At 47.0% G+C, this 13313-nt stretch overlaps 1 protein-coding gene across 1 annotated transcript in view; it reads right to left on the minus strand.

Annotated features, from left to right (window-relative positions):
* Positions 1–13313, minus strand: part of LOC149326670 (aldehyde dehydrogenase family 16 member A1-like) — a 101886-nt gene that overhangs the window by 15627 nt on the left and 72946 nt on the right. Inside the window, exon 10 of the mRNA XM_089562987.1 lies at positions 4882–5052. Coding sequence (XP_089419113.1) covers positions 4882–5052 — 171 coding nt within the window. The remainder of the gene's footprint in view (positions 1–4881; positions 5053–13313) is intronic.

Raw genomic sequence — 13313 nt, forward strand, 5'->3', positions numbered from 1 at the left:
GCGTAACTACTCTCAGTTAGAAAAAGAAGCGCTAGCACTGATGTTCGGCGTCGCACGGTTCAAGGACTACTTGTATGGACATCGGTTCGTGTTAGTAACCGACCACAAGCCTCTTACTGGTTTATTCAATCCAGGCAAACCAATACCACCGATGGCGGCTGCGAGAATCCAGCGCTGGGCCTTGTTCCTTGGCAACTACAGCTACACATTGCAGTACCGCAAGGGCAGCGAGAATTCCAATGCAGACGCCCTCAGTCGCTTGCCATTGCCGGTTACGGAGCCGCGGGATGTCGCTGCCGACGAGTACGTTTTGTATGCCCAGTGTCTTGAGGAAACAGCGGTCGGCGCCCGGGAGGTTGAACAAATGACAAACCGAGACGCCACTCTTCAACAGGTCAAAAGGTGGATTGACGACGGATGGCCACCGTATCTACCGCAGGATCTTGAGCATCTCCGGGCGTACTTCAACAGAAGAACAGAGCTAACCTTGAGCCACAATTTGGTGTACTGGGGACATCGCATTGTTCTACCTATGGCGGCGGCAAAGCGTTTGTTGGGGCTGCTCCATGAGACGCATCCTGGTATGACATCCATGAAAAGCACGGCGAGAACGCTGTTTTGGTACCCGGGTCTGGATTCTGACATAGAGCGACTGGTGAAATCATGCTCTATTTGTGCACAGGCCGCTGCGATGCCACCAGCACAGATACCTTTGGCGTGGCCAGCAACCGGGGAAAGATGGAGCAGACTACACGCAGATTTCGCAGGCCCAATGGACGGACATATGGTATTGGTCGTCGTAGACTCTGAAACAAAATGGATAGAAGCAATTCCAATGAAAATTGCCACATCGCAAACAACGGTGGACGCACTACGGTCAATATTTGCACGCTTCGGCCTTCCAAAAACCTTCGTTTCAGATAACGGTCCACAATTTGTGGGCGCCGTTTTTCGCGAGTTTCTGGCACGAAACAACGTAAAGCAACTCACAACAGCCCCTTATCACCCACAATCGAATGGTTTAGCCGAAAGAGCTGTGCGCACGCTCAAGGAAGGGCTAAAGAAAAACCCTGGAAAAGACCTGGAAATGCGTATAGCTCGGTTTTTGTTCCGATATCGCCGAACGCCTGTTAAGGATGGCAAGTCGCCCGCGGAACACTTATTCGGCTACCAGATAAGAACAAAGATGGACTGCATCACGCCCGGTGAGAAGTCGGCAGAAAGCCAGCCAAGAGTAGGTGCGACTAAAGTGGATGTGGGAGAACCGGTCTGGATGCGCAATTTCGGAGCAGGTCGCAGGTGGATTCCAGGAGTAGTGCATGGTCAACAGGGCTCCAGGATGGTCTCCGTTGACTCGGAGCAAGGTCTTCAGCGGCGGCACTTGGACCAACTGAGACGTCGGACTGAATCAGAAGACAGAGCCCCTGGAGAAGTTGGCAAGCAGGAACCTGCGGACGACGCTCCAACCACGTCGCAAGATAGCCCAGAAGCATCCGGGACGGAAACTGGCCCGCCTGGTTTGCGAAGATCAACCAGACAGCGCCGGCCACCTGTACGCTTGTCTCTTTAAGGGGGGAGAGATGATGCGTCGTCGGCAAACCTTGGCATGACCACGTGATCACAACGTCACCTCACCGGCGGGCTATAAAAGGAGCTGCCTGAATAAATCGTTCCTTCTTGTTGTGTCATTCCTGCGTGGTGCTATATAACACTAACATTTTAACTTCCCACCTTATGCGACCGTCTTTTTTCCCGCCAACTTTATTCCGCTATTTGATACACAAGACTTAACCTTTTGTTTCTGTGGGTTTTACCTTTTAGCTGTTAGTTTTTCCGCGGTGTTTTCTTAATTTTAGCTGTTAGTATTTTTGCCGTGTTACTTGTTGGCATCTTATTTTTTTCTTTTCCATTGCCCTGTTAACTTTATTGCTTTTATCGCTTTTATTGGCTTTGTTTTTATCGGTTTTTGGTACCAGTATCAATTTCATCTTCACGAGGTCTGGCGTTTTTTTCCTTGTTTTTTCCTTGTTTTTTTCCCTGTTGTTTATTCTTGCCTCCATTGAAACTCCTCACCTTCACATGTTATATTAGTTAAGATCTTTGGTTTGCTTGTGCTGCTTGTCTCAACATGACCTTGTAGATTCCACTTGTTCTTGCTTTCCTTGTGTGGCACGCCACCCCCCCCCTCACATGGCTGTATATATACGCTGCATCTTCACTTCCGAAATAAAGTTGTAAGTTCAGCGCTCCTGTCCGTCGTGTACCGTCTTTTTCTTGTCCGTTGTGTTTTGTGCGCTGGTTCCTTCAGAAGGATGTATTACCAACTAGCCCAATAACAAGTGTTGCTCAAACTATAATCTCCAGATGCGTCCAATCACCTATGACACTCGTTAAATGCAAAGAGAAATGCAATTGTCACCAGTCGTTTCAAAGGGGATCTTCACTCCATGCATCCATGCAGCCCAGACTGTCTCCCTTACAGTTAAGGAATGCAATTTTCATGAATGCCTCTGGAGAACTATGGCTTGTTGCAGCGCTTGCCTCTCGAAAGGAAAGCAGTGCGTCATCTGATGTGTTTGACGCTGCTGGTGCTGATGAGCGCGTTAATCTGCAGGCGGAAGAGCGTGCACAGAGAAGCAAATGTCGAGTAAGCACTGGTGGCAACCACCCCAACTGGAAATGGGGACAAAGTGTTGTCCATGTCTCCTCATTCCTTGTCACCGATGGGCAGGAGTGCAAGGCAGTCTGCCAAACAATGAACGTAGGAAGAACAAGGACTGACAGCATCGTCTGTATTTAACTATACTCCATTCTACTTCTTTCTTTTTTTCAGCGTGCTAAAGCCCGAGTGATCGCTGCCAGCCCAAAGTCTCACTCACAGCAGCCTCAGGATCAGCAGCATATACACGATATGCTAAGGATGTATTTTTGATGCCGATGCTTTCATTCTTGGCAAGTGAAACCTAATACTATCGAAAGATGGCATCCATCAGGCTGCCCATGCCTGGCGAAGCTACTGGTGCCACAACTGTGGAGTGAACTCTGCAAACTCTGCACGGTGCTGGTTTTGCAGCCCTGGTGCGTTTGCCAACGCGGAGGCTCGTGCAGCATTAGCTGGCCCCTCTTCGTTGCAGGTGTGTGTGCCGTGGCGTGTCCGAGGGGCCCTTAAGGGGGGACGAGGGTCTTAAAATTGACCTTTTTATTTGTGGCTAGAATCTCACGAAATCTTGCACACAGATGTGTCTTTCTCTTCTGATTTCAAATATGTAGTCATAATTGAGCTGGTGGTCCTGGATCAAACGTTATCTTAAATTCTAGAGTGCAATTAGGTAATTTGTTACGCAGCTTTAATGAACTTTCTCATTGCATTTTGTTGCTCTTATTTACATGAATTGATAGCCAGCAAATTCCCATACCCGATGACATTCTTACTTTTTTTTTGTTTAGGCCACGTATAAATAGAAATTTACAATTAGCTTAATGAGCTGCAGTGTAAAATACTGCAACCTTTGGAGAAAAACGAAGAATGTCACTGGGTATGGGAACTCTCTGGCTATCAATTCCTGCAATTAAAAGCAACAAAATGCAGTGAGAAATTCATTAAAGCTGCATAAGAAATTATTAAATTAGATTCTCAATTTCGTAAGATCTAAGACCACCAGCTCAATTATGATTACATATTTGGAATCGGAAGAGAAAAACACATCTGTGTGCAGAATTTCTTGAGATTCCAGCCATAAGTAAAAAAGTTAGTTTTAAGACCCTTGTCCCCCCTTAAAGGGCCACTTGGAGTTCCTGTGCTGCTTTCCACGGGGAGATCAAGGTGCGACATTCGAGTCGACTCACAGTCAGGCAGATACGGCACATGCGGTAATTCTCGACTGCACATTCTTAGGCCGTCCTCACACGATTACCAACGCAGTGGTGCAGAGCTGCCACCAGTGTGTAAAAAACGCTTCTTACATGCCCTAAGAGAGATAAAGGCTGACACAAAGACCAGCACAGAGTCCTACTGTGAGGTCAGTACTAGGCCTCTTAGCTTACTGAACTGTGTGCAGAGTCGCCCACTATCAGCAGCATTTAAATGAGCTGCCGGCACCTTACATGCGGAGCCAAACATCCCGCAGGGGTACGCGGGTTCGATGTCGCCAAAAAGTGCATCAGGTACCGAGGAAAGCAGCGTCCGTTCACGTGCAATAACAATGCCAAGCTTCCTGTGCACCTGAAGCAGACTGCCGGCACTGACACTGGCAACACTGCAGGGTCTGCCGAACATTACTGCACAACCAAGTGCATTCCCAAGAAGAAATGTTGAATTGTGCTTGGTGTGCAAGTTGCACTGTCTTCAGTGACCAGCTTCTCACTGCACTGCTCCAATATGTGAAGCACCATGCCAGTTGCCGTAGTTTTTAGTTGATTGAACGTTTGCAGATCGTAGATCAACCTAACATTGCATCTTTTTTTTTTTGTACATTTACTTTCAAAACCTTCTCCCTAGCACCTGTGCATAGAAGGAAAGCCACCGCTGCAGGAGACAGCCTTTCAGCTGCCAGCCAGGTTCAGGTTTGGTCAACCGTAAAATCGTACCATCTGGGAACGCATTAACCGGAAAAAAAAACAGTGTGACTGCAGGGGACGTTTTTATTGCCAGTGATTTTGAGCGTATCAGTCAAGTTTTACTGTAAGTATGGGTTATACGCGGGTAAATACGGCATAGTATGGAACTTAATATTCAATCGTAACATGCTTTTCACTGCCGTTATAGACAGAAAAACTTGCAAATAACTTGACTCAACTTCGCTCCCATCTTTGAGCATATCAACCCCATCAGTGAGGCCGTACTGCAGTGTGATGCAAGATGGGTGAAACCGCCTGACTCACGTCTTGAAGCCGGCCAGCGCAGCCTCAACGGCGTTGCGGACATCCTTGCTTCCAGCCTCCGGGAAATAGCCGACCGTCCGGTGGTCGCTGGTGGTGGAGCTGCTGGAGACGTTGGACAGGGACCGCTTCTGCTGGCCCCCGTAGAACATCTTGTATGTCCCCAGGTCACCCCTGAAACAGAGGGGCCCCTCCATTATCTTCCTTCTCTCTACTACAGTGACAACGTGACCGAACAAGAACTAGTGAATTGACACACGAAATGGCTACTCCACGAGCGCAGTAGCCCTGCGTGTCTCTAGCTGCTTAACTGCACTTTATGCCCTGAAATACAGAGGCTCCCGGAGAAGAATGTCTCAATTACAGTTCAGCCCTGCTATAATAAACTTTCCGCAGTAGTTTAGGACATCTCAAAGCCACAGACATGTAAGGGCGAGGCCAGCATTCAGAAGCAAATTGTTACCAAAGGCAATTAGTGCTCTTTGAGATGGCTTAACCACCACGCTCATGAGCTACGGGAAGAAGCCAGCTTTTCAAAAAAAAAAATTGGACAGCAAAGCTTACCGACTTGTCGCATTTATCAGCGAAAGCATTCGGCTGTAAGGAAACGCCTAGCCGTGCACAGGCGAATCTCATCTGCCCGCTTTCTTCTGCGCTTTGTGAGTGCGTCTTGTGCCTCTTCTTGGCCCATCGTATTTGAAGTTTTCTTTTTTTTGGCAATCACTATCAACCAATCAGCCACACCATCAGGTCTTACTTCCCTCCTCTAATTGAATAGCCATTAAGGGTTAACCTTTTTCCTGTAGTGGGTGTAGTCAGGGTGAAGAAATTCAATTCCATTAATTAGGTACTGGAATGCAGGGCTACACTCAAGCTATCATCATCATCATCATCCTGATTACGCCCAGTGCAGGGCAAAGGCCTCTCCCAAGTGTCTCCAATTAACCCTGTCCTTCGCCAGATGCGGCCACTGTATCCCCGCACACTTCTTAATCTCCTCCGCCCACCTAACTTTTTGCCGTCCCCTGCTATGTTTGCCTTCTCTTGGAATCCACTCCGTTACCCTTAAAGAGGCTGCGAAACACTGCCTGGGGGAATACCAGCTATACTTCAGGTGGGTTCTTTATGTCACACAGATGCTGACTTAAAAGAATTACAGGAATCGATGCACAGGAACGGGAGTTATTCAGTGAAGAAATTTCAAAATACAAGCAAACAAAACACTGCCCTCAACTCGATTTTGGCGGGGCTTCCCACTCCTATTTCGCTCTCCCAATGACGGCACCTGGCGCAACCAATCAAAACAGCCAGCCAGAGCACGTCGCGGAAGTTTGTACTCCATGGTTGCCTGCTCTCTGTAACTCGTTCTTGCTGAGACTGGCAGCATTGGTTCCATGCCAGAGCGCCCTTGGTGGTGTATTTTTATTTTACTTGCTTTGCAGGGCTTTTATCTAAGACAAACAAGTTGTTTTTGTTGATCTAATATAAAACGCAGACAGGTGACAAAATGTGTCTCTATTTATTCACACAATTTGCAGTATATTTACTGTTTGTCTGATCATCAAGCTCGGGCCAGGTGATGTCATATCCGCTGCTAAAAACCCGCCACTGTGTGGCGACACCATCAGAGCCATGAAGTTGTTTTTGGGAGGACATTAAAATATTAAAAAACGGAATATACGCGGTATTACCGACGCTAATAGCACCATTATAACTCATTGTATGCAATCAGCAGGCAAAAGAGTTAACTAAGATTGTGTTTCTGGGCCCCTTTAAGGACCAGCGGTTATCTTGCCTTCCCATTACATGCCCTGCCCAAGCCCACTTCATCCTCTTGATTTCAACTAAGATGTCATTCACCTGCGTTTCTTCCCTCACCCACTCCGCCCGATTCTGATCTCTTAACGTTACACCTATCATTTTTCTTTCCATGGCTCGCTGCGTTGTCCTTAACTTAGGCTGAACCCTCTTTGTTAGCCTCCATGTTTCTGCCCCATGGGTGAGTACCGGTAGGATACACCTGTTGTATAGTTTTCTCTTGAGGGATATTGGTAAGCTGCCATTCATGGTCTGAGAGAACCTGCCATATACACTCCACCCCATTCTTATTCTTCTAGTTACTAAGGCTTAAGCCTTTAATGCCTCATCGTTGTCGACAGAAGGTTGTCAGCAGAGGTGTCATGCTTTTTCTAGTCAGACCACAGATAAAAACCTTTGTGTACGATGGGATTCTAACCACCATCCTTCAGTTCCGCAGCTGAGCGTGCCAGTGGTTGCGCTACTTCCTGCCAACGCATATGTAGTTCTCCTTGTCTAGAGTGCTGGAGAGTGTTTCCAGAAAGGCATCGAATCAGACGGATGCCTCCCAAACGCCCTCCAGTGTTTCCAGCATTTCAGATTCACAAACATTGTGTACTTAATTAACATCTTAACCACACATCAGTGACACAAACAGCAATACTACGCTTAAGATTTTCGCCGCACTGCACTTTAGCTAAACAAAGTACCCCCTGAATTTTTTTCGCTCTCATGATCTGGATCAGCGGTCACTACCTGTCCTAACTAGAAATATTCGCGTATAATTGAGCAGCAGAAAGGAAACAAGGATGTCAAAGAAACATACACACGAGGACGATGCTGCTCCTCGTCCTCGTCTGTGTTTCTTCGACATCCTTGCTTCCTTTCTCCTGCTCAATTATACGACCTTGAACAAACTAGCTCAACAACCCACCTTATTGACATATTCCCTTACTATTTCCAGCATCTTGCTACCAAATGCAAACTGCTCTTCCTTAGCAAGACTGTTGAACATTAATTACCCTGTCCTTTGCCAGATGCGGCCACTGTATCCCCGCAAGCTTCTTAATCTCATCCACCCACCTAATTTTCTGCCACCCCCTGCTACGCTTGCCTTATCTTGGAATCCACTCCGTTACCCTTAAGGACCAGCGGTTATCCTGCCTCCACATTACATGCCCTGCCGAAGCCCACTTCTTCCTCTTGGTTTCAATTAAGATGTCATCAACCCGTGTTTGTTCCCTCACCCACTCCGACCGCTTCTGGTCTCTCAATGTTACGCCTAACATTTTTCTTTCCATAGCTCCCTGTGCTGTCTTTATCTTAAGCTGAACCCTCTTTGCTAGCCTCCATGTTTCTGCCCCATAGGTGAGCACCGGTAAGGTACAGCTGTTGTATACTTTTCTCCTGAGGGATATTGGCAAAGTGCCATTCATGATCTGAGAGAACCTGCCATATGCGCTCCATCCCATTCTTCCAGTTATTTCCCTCTCATGATCCAGATCTGCGGTCACTACCTGCCCTAAGTAGACATGTTCTCCTACTACTTCCAGCACCGCACCACCAATTGCAATTGTGTCTCCCCGCCTGACACCTTTCCGTACTGGAATTTTATTGCTGACATTATGGAGAACTACAGTAGCTGTGCAATCGTTATTAATATCTTCCAATACCTTAGACTTCAATCAATCAAATGATCAGGCAGGCTTTCGTAAAGGGCACTCGACAACAGACCATATTCACGCTATCAATCAGGCGTAGGACCAGAAGGACATCCATTCACAGCAGCGAACTCAGCCTCGAAGAAGGTTGCTTGCTGTGGGGTGGTTCCCAAGTCGCTATCCCAAAATCTCTGCAAGCCAAAGTGCTACTTCATGCTGGGCATCCTGGCATTGACAATTGCCACAAGCCACGTCTGGTGGCCAGGAATCAATGGAGACATCACTAAGAGCATAAAGAGCTGTGCAATCTGCCGAGCTTATCTGTGTGCACTGCAATGCATTCAGCATATGCAATGGCCATTTCCATACAGACCACAGATTTCGGGGGCCCATTAATGGGTCATATATTCCTGGTCACTATTGAAGCCTACTCAAAATGGGTCAGAGTTTTCCCAATGACGTCAAACATCAACGGATGCTGTTATCAATTCATTCCGAACAGCATTTGCACAGCATGGACTGTCGGTCCTCGTCGTGTCCGATAATGGACCTGCCTTTGTAAGAGAGCAATACCGTATTTACTCGCATAATAGGCGCACTTTTTTTCCAGAAAATCCGGCTCAAAGTTCGGGGTATTACGCGGGGTATTCGGGGGTATTACGCGGGGGAAAATTTCCGGAAATTTTTCGACTCGCAAAATTGAACACACCGCGTAAACGCACTCCGTGTACGGGCCGCACCCCGTTTTCGCGAAGAAAATGTTAAAAAAAAAAAAATCTCTGCCTCTCCCGTAAACGAGAGTAGAGTAAGCATGAAATGTTTACAGGCCTAATGTCATCTCGGTGGACACCCGAACCGCACTGTACAGGAAGGGAGGAACGCCACCACCCGTTCCGCGGGATGCCTTGCCATTTGAACGCAAGGTTTTTTGAGGAAAGGAAATGGCGCAGTAATTCTCTGCCATCTGGGTAGACACCGGAACCGCACCATAAAGGTAGGGAGGAACCCCACCACCCGTTCAGCGTGATGCCTTGCCCTTTGAACGCAGCGCTTCTCCCCCGGATCACGCATGACAACGAAGTGTAACGTGGCATTTATGTGCTTTTTGCACGCGTTATTAGAAATCGGAAATTATAATTCCGTGCATTATCAAACGCACAGCTACACTGATATCTTGACAAACATTGAGAAGGCACTGGCAGCAGTTATTTTTTGTCTCGTTTGGAGACCAACCGGCGCTTGCATGCCGGTAGCGTAGGAGGGCTAAGAGAGTCGTTAAATCTCGTTAAGAGACGGTGCCCGGATGTTCCCGGATGTTCTCGTTTCAGAGCCCGGATGACTGGAATTCAGTGCCCGGATGACTGGAATTCAGTGCCCGGATGAGTGGATTTCAGTGCCCGGATGAGTGGATTTCAGTGCCCGGATGATGGCTCTCGGTCTCGGCGTGACGTCACCACACTGCCGACAACGGGAGCTAAAAGCATTTCATGCTTAAAAAAGGTCTGTGTAAGGGCCGCACCGAAACTTTCGGAATGCACGCGCCGAGGCCTCCGCGATCGGCTCCGGCTGCGCGCAACGGGCGCTTGATCGCGGAGGCCACACACGCGCACACGAGCTTCCAGATGCCACCCAAGGCCAAGCTCATCATCATCATCATCGTTTTCCTCCGCCGCGAGCTTTCGCTATCTATATCGCCATCAGCATCTCCAGCTCGTTTTTTTGTTGTTGCTGTCAAGTGCCAGGATTTGCGGTAGCGCGATAGTTATCGTGGTTTATGGCTTTGCCACGGAGCGTTGCTGTTTTAGCTCGACGGCCAAGCACCTTAACAGCTATACGGCTGGGAGTTTGCTCTCGAACGCGGCAAGCGTGCGGCAGGTCGGAAAATACGATGTGGCCGAGAAGTGCGGCAGTTGCGACTGCGGCGTCCCTAAATTTTCGTACGCGACTCCAAGCGCCAAGGTTTTCGCGGGCCTAAGTCGGGAACGTTTCCGGCTGGAGATGAAGCTTTCCAAACAGACGTTTAAAGTGAGCATCCCTGAAAACTGTGTGCGGCTGTTCTACGCGATGTCGTTGTACGTGCTGTGGGTCCGCAGCTGCTGCGACGGCAGCAGCACTAGTAGGGACTAGTAGTCAGTTCAGCAAAAACTTTGTTAAAATAAAGATTGGGAAGCGGGGGGTGGCGAGGCGTCGGCTTGCAATCGTGTAAATACAGTATTGATCACAGTGCCAAGTTCGGGGTGCGCCTATTATGCGCGGAAATAACAAAATCTGATTTTTCGCGCCCTAACTAGGGGTGCGCCTATTATGCGGGTGCGCCTATTACGCGAGTAAATACGGTATTTAGAATTCTTGACATGGAATACAATAACATGGAAAGTTTGGCTAGTTGGAGGCCATTGATGATGGAGATGCGCGGGCGCAAACTACATGAGGCACAAAAAAAAAAGAAGACACGGAAGAGATGTGTCCTGCGTCTCCTTTTTCTAGTTTGCACCCACGTATCGCCACCAGTAATGGAATACCTGTTTGTAGCATCCAGCTTCGAATGGTGTGGCAGAGCATGTTGTGCAGGCTGTCAAGATCAAAACGGCACGAGCAGTGCACGTGCTGTTTTGCGCAGCTGAGCGCGGTGTACAACCTGCGTCTATCTTCTACGGAGTTTAGCCGCTGACGGAGACCGTCGAGCCGGTACGCTTCTCGGCAAAGCTCAAACTTGCTCGCAACAGTAAACACAGTATGAAAGAATCAAACAAAGAACACACTTTCGCGCTGCGACTGTTTGAAGCGGGCAGTGGGAAAGCCAACTTGCGGAATTTTATATGACGTTCAAGCCTAGCACTGTCTGAGTACAACGGGCCCACGCGATAAATAATAGAGAAAAAAGTGAAGAAAATGCCCTTATACCATTCGCTTGGCACTTTAAAGTTTATCTTTAGATAATTTTGCTGGATATTGTAGTTTCACCGCAATCGATTTTATGAAAGTTGCCGCAGTATTTGATTGCTGTTGAAATTCAGAAATTCTCTTAACATCAATTTTTCGGATGAATTATGAACTGAAAATCAAACATATTTGCTATGAAAATTTAGAATATTCACATATCCCTACCTCAACTACTTTGATGTGACGCTCATGAGTGCATTGTGAAAACGTTCTGTGCGTACAGAATAAGGATGTTAAGGATACCTGGAGAATGTCACTGCATGAGCCATTATGCGTTTGGCCAAAATTTAAGAGGCCCCTACCATGTTTTTTAAGGCTTCAGGCTTTCTGCTTATTTCGTATAGCCATGAACCACATAAAAGTTTTGTGATGTCAAAACTAGTGAAAATACATCAGTGAAATTTCGTAATTAATCATTTATTGCCCTTGTCAACAAATGCTGCCAAATTCCATCGCTTTACACCAAAAAATAAAAATTCACCCTCATGCCCCTAAATGGGTACAGACACAAAGTTTAGGTTTTCTTTTTGTTTTTTGCCTAGTACTAATCATGCTCAAGAAGACACCAGTGACAATTAATTCCAAATGATTTTGCACTGGCAGTTCTGGTGCCAGCTCTACCTTGACGACCTGCCAAACTGGGCTACCCCATTACGGTGTCACCGACAAGCACTGGTTGATCCTGTGAACGACCACTGGGTTTGGTGAAGTAACTATAACTAGGCCAAGTACACCCCGACGTCACTCAAACATTCAAAATCGTACTGAAACATGTCCCACTCAACTGTTGCCACTGAAACTGGCTAGAAGGCATCTCCATGAAACCAATCATGTCGTTCACTTGTGCTTCAAGTTGTCTGCCAACCACTGTTGCTATGGGAAGGCCCCTTCTTTTTCATGGGAAACAATCTCATAGCAAATCGACAGGAAGCTGGTCACGCGTGTTTGCTTTTGTGACATAATGCAAAACTTTTCCCTTTAAAGACAAAAGAACTGCTGAACAATACAAATGTTAGAAGCGTAGTTGAGCATGCTGGCACAGACTGGGACCTGAAATCCTTGCTTGACAATCAAAAGCTAGAAAGAGTTCAGAATTTGGCCGTTTGTTTTGTTTTCAATAACTATGAGAAATATCTTAAGAGTAACGAACGCGAAAAAAGCTTTTGGTTGGGACTCACTTCAAAAACGTAGGAAAGTTCTGCGTTTCATAATATATTTCATTGAAGAACTGGAATAGGCAGAAGCAAATATATAGTCAACCCTGATTATGTCCCGGCCGCGGCGGTCGAATTTTGATGGAGGCGAAATTCTAGAGACCCGTTTACTGTGCGATATGTCAGTGCATGTTAAAGAACCCCGGGTGGCTGAAATTTCCGGAGTCCTTCACTACAGTGTCTCTCATAGCCTGAGTTGCTTTGGGACGTTAGACCGCATAAACCAAACCAAACCTGATTATGTGTCTTTAGGGATAGATCATCCAGTGAAAGTTAAAGAATGCCGGACTGACTTTTTTAAAATGTCTTTTTTTCTCCGAAATAACTATGGAATGAAACAAGCTGGCCCAGGAAGTAGTGTCCATATTAGCAAATGATTCATTTTCTTCCCTGCTGTGACAGTTATGTATAATAATTCTGTGTTCGTTCTATCTCAATGTTATCTTTTTTTTGTAACCTCTGCATGTGGTGGTGTTAGTATACTCCCCCCCAGTAATGGCAGACAGTGGTGTTGTGGGTATGAGAATAAATACGTAAGTAAATAAACTCAGGCTACACTTGGGTAAATATGGTATTCTGCATAGAGTTTCTTACCATTGCCTAGAGGGAAAGCTGGCGGCGCTGCACTTCAGCCACCATGGACGCTACTCAAAGCATCATGGGGCAGTGAGCTACTGGTTGCGGGACAGTCGTAGTTTTTCAGGAACACACAGTGGCACTACTAAGACATTTCATTCCAAAAACGATGTTCGTGTGTGCGCAGACGACTTTCGCGCGAGTGCAGTATGCAAAAGCCATAGTAGTAAAAATGCATAGACAC

The sequence above is a fragment of the Amblyomma mixtum genome, chromosome 10, assembly GCF_055824585.1.
Source record: "Amblyomma mixtum isolate Tamu chromosome 10, ASM5582458v1, whole genome shotgun sequence".
Taxonomy (NCBI): domain Eukaryota; kingdom Metazoa; phylum Arthropoda; class Arachnida; order Ixodida; family Ixodidae; genus Amblyomma; species Amblyomma mixtum.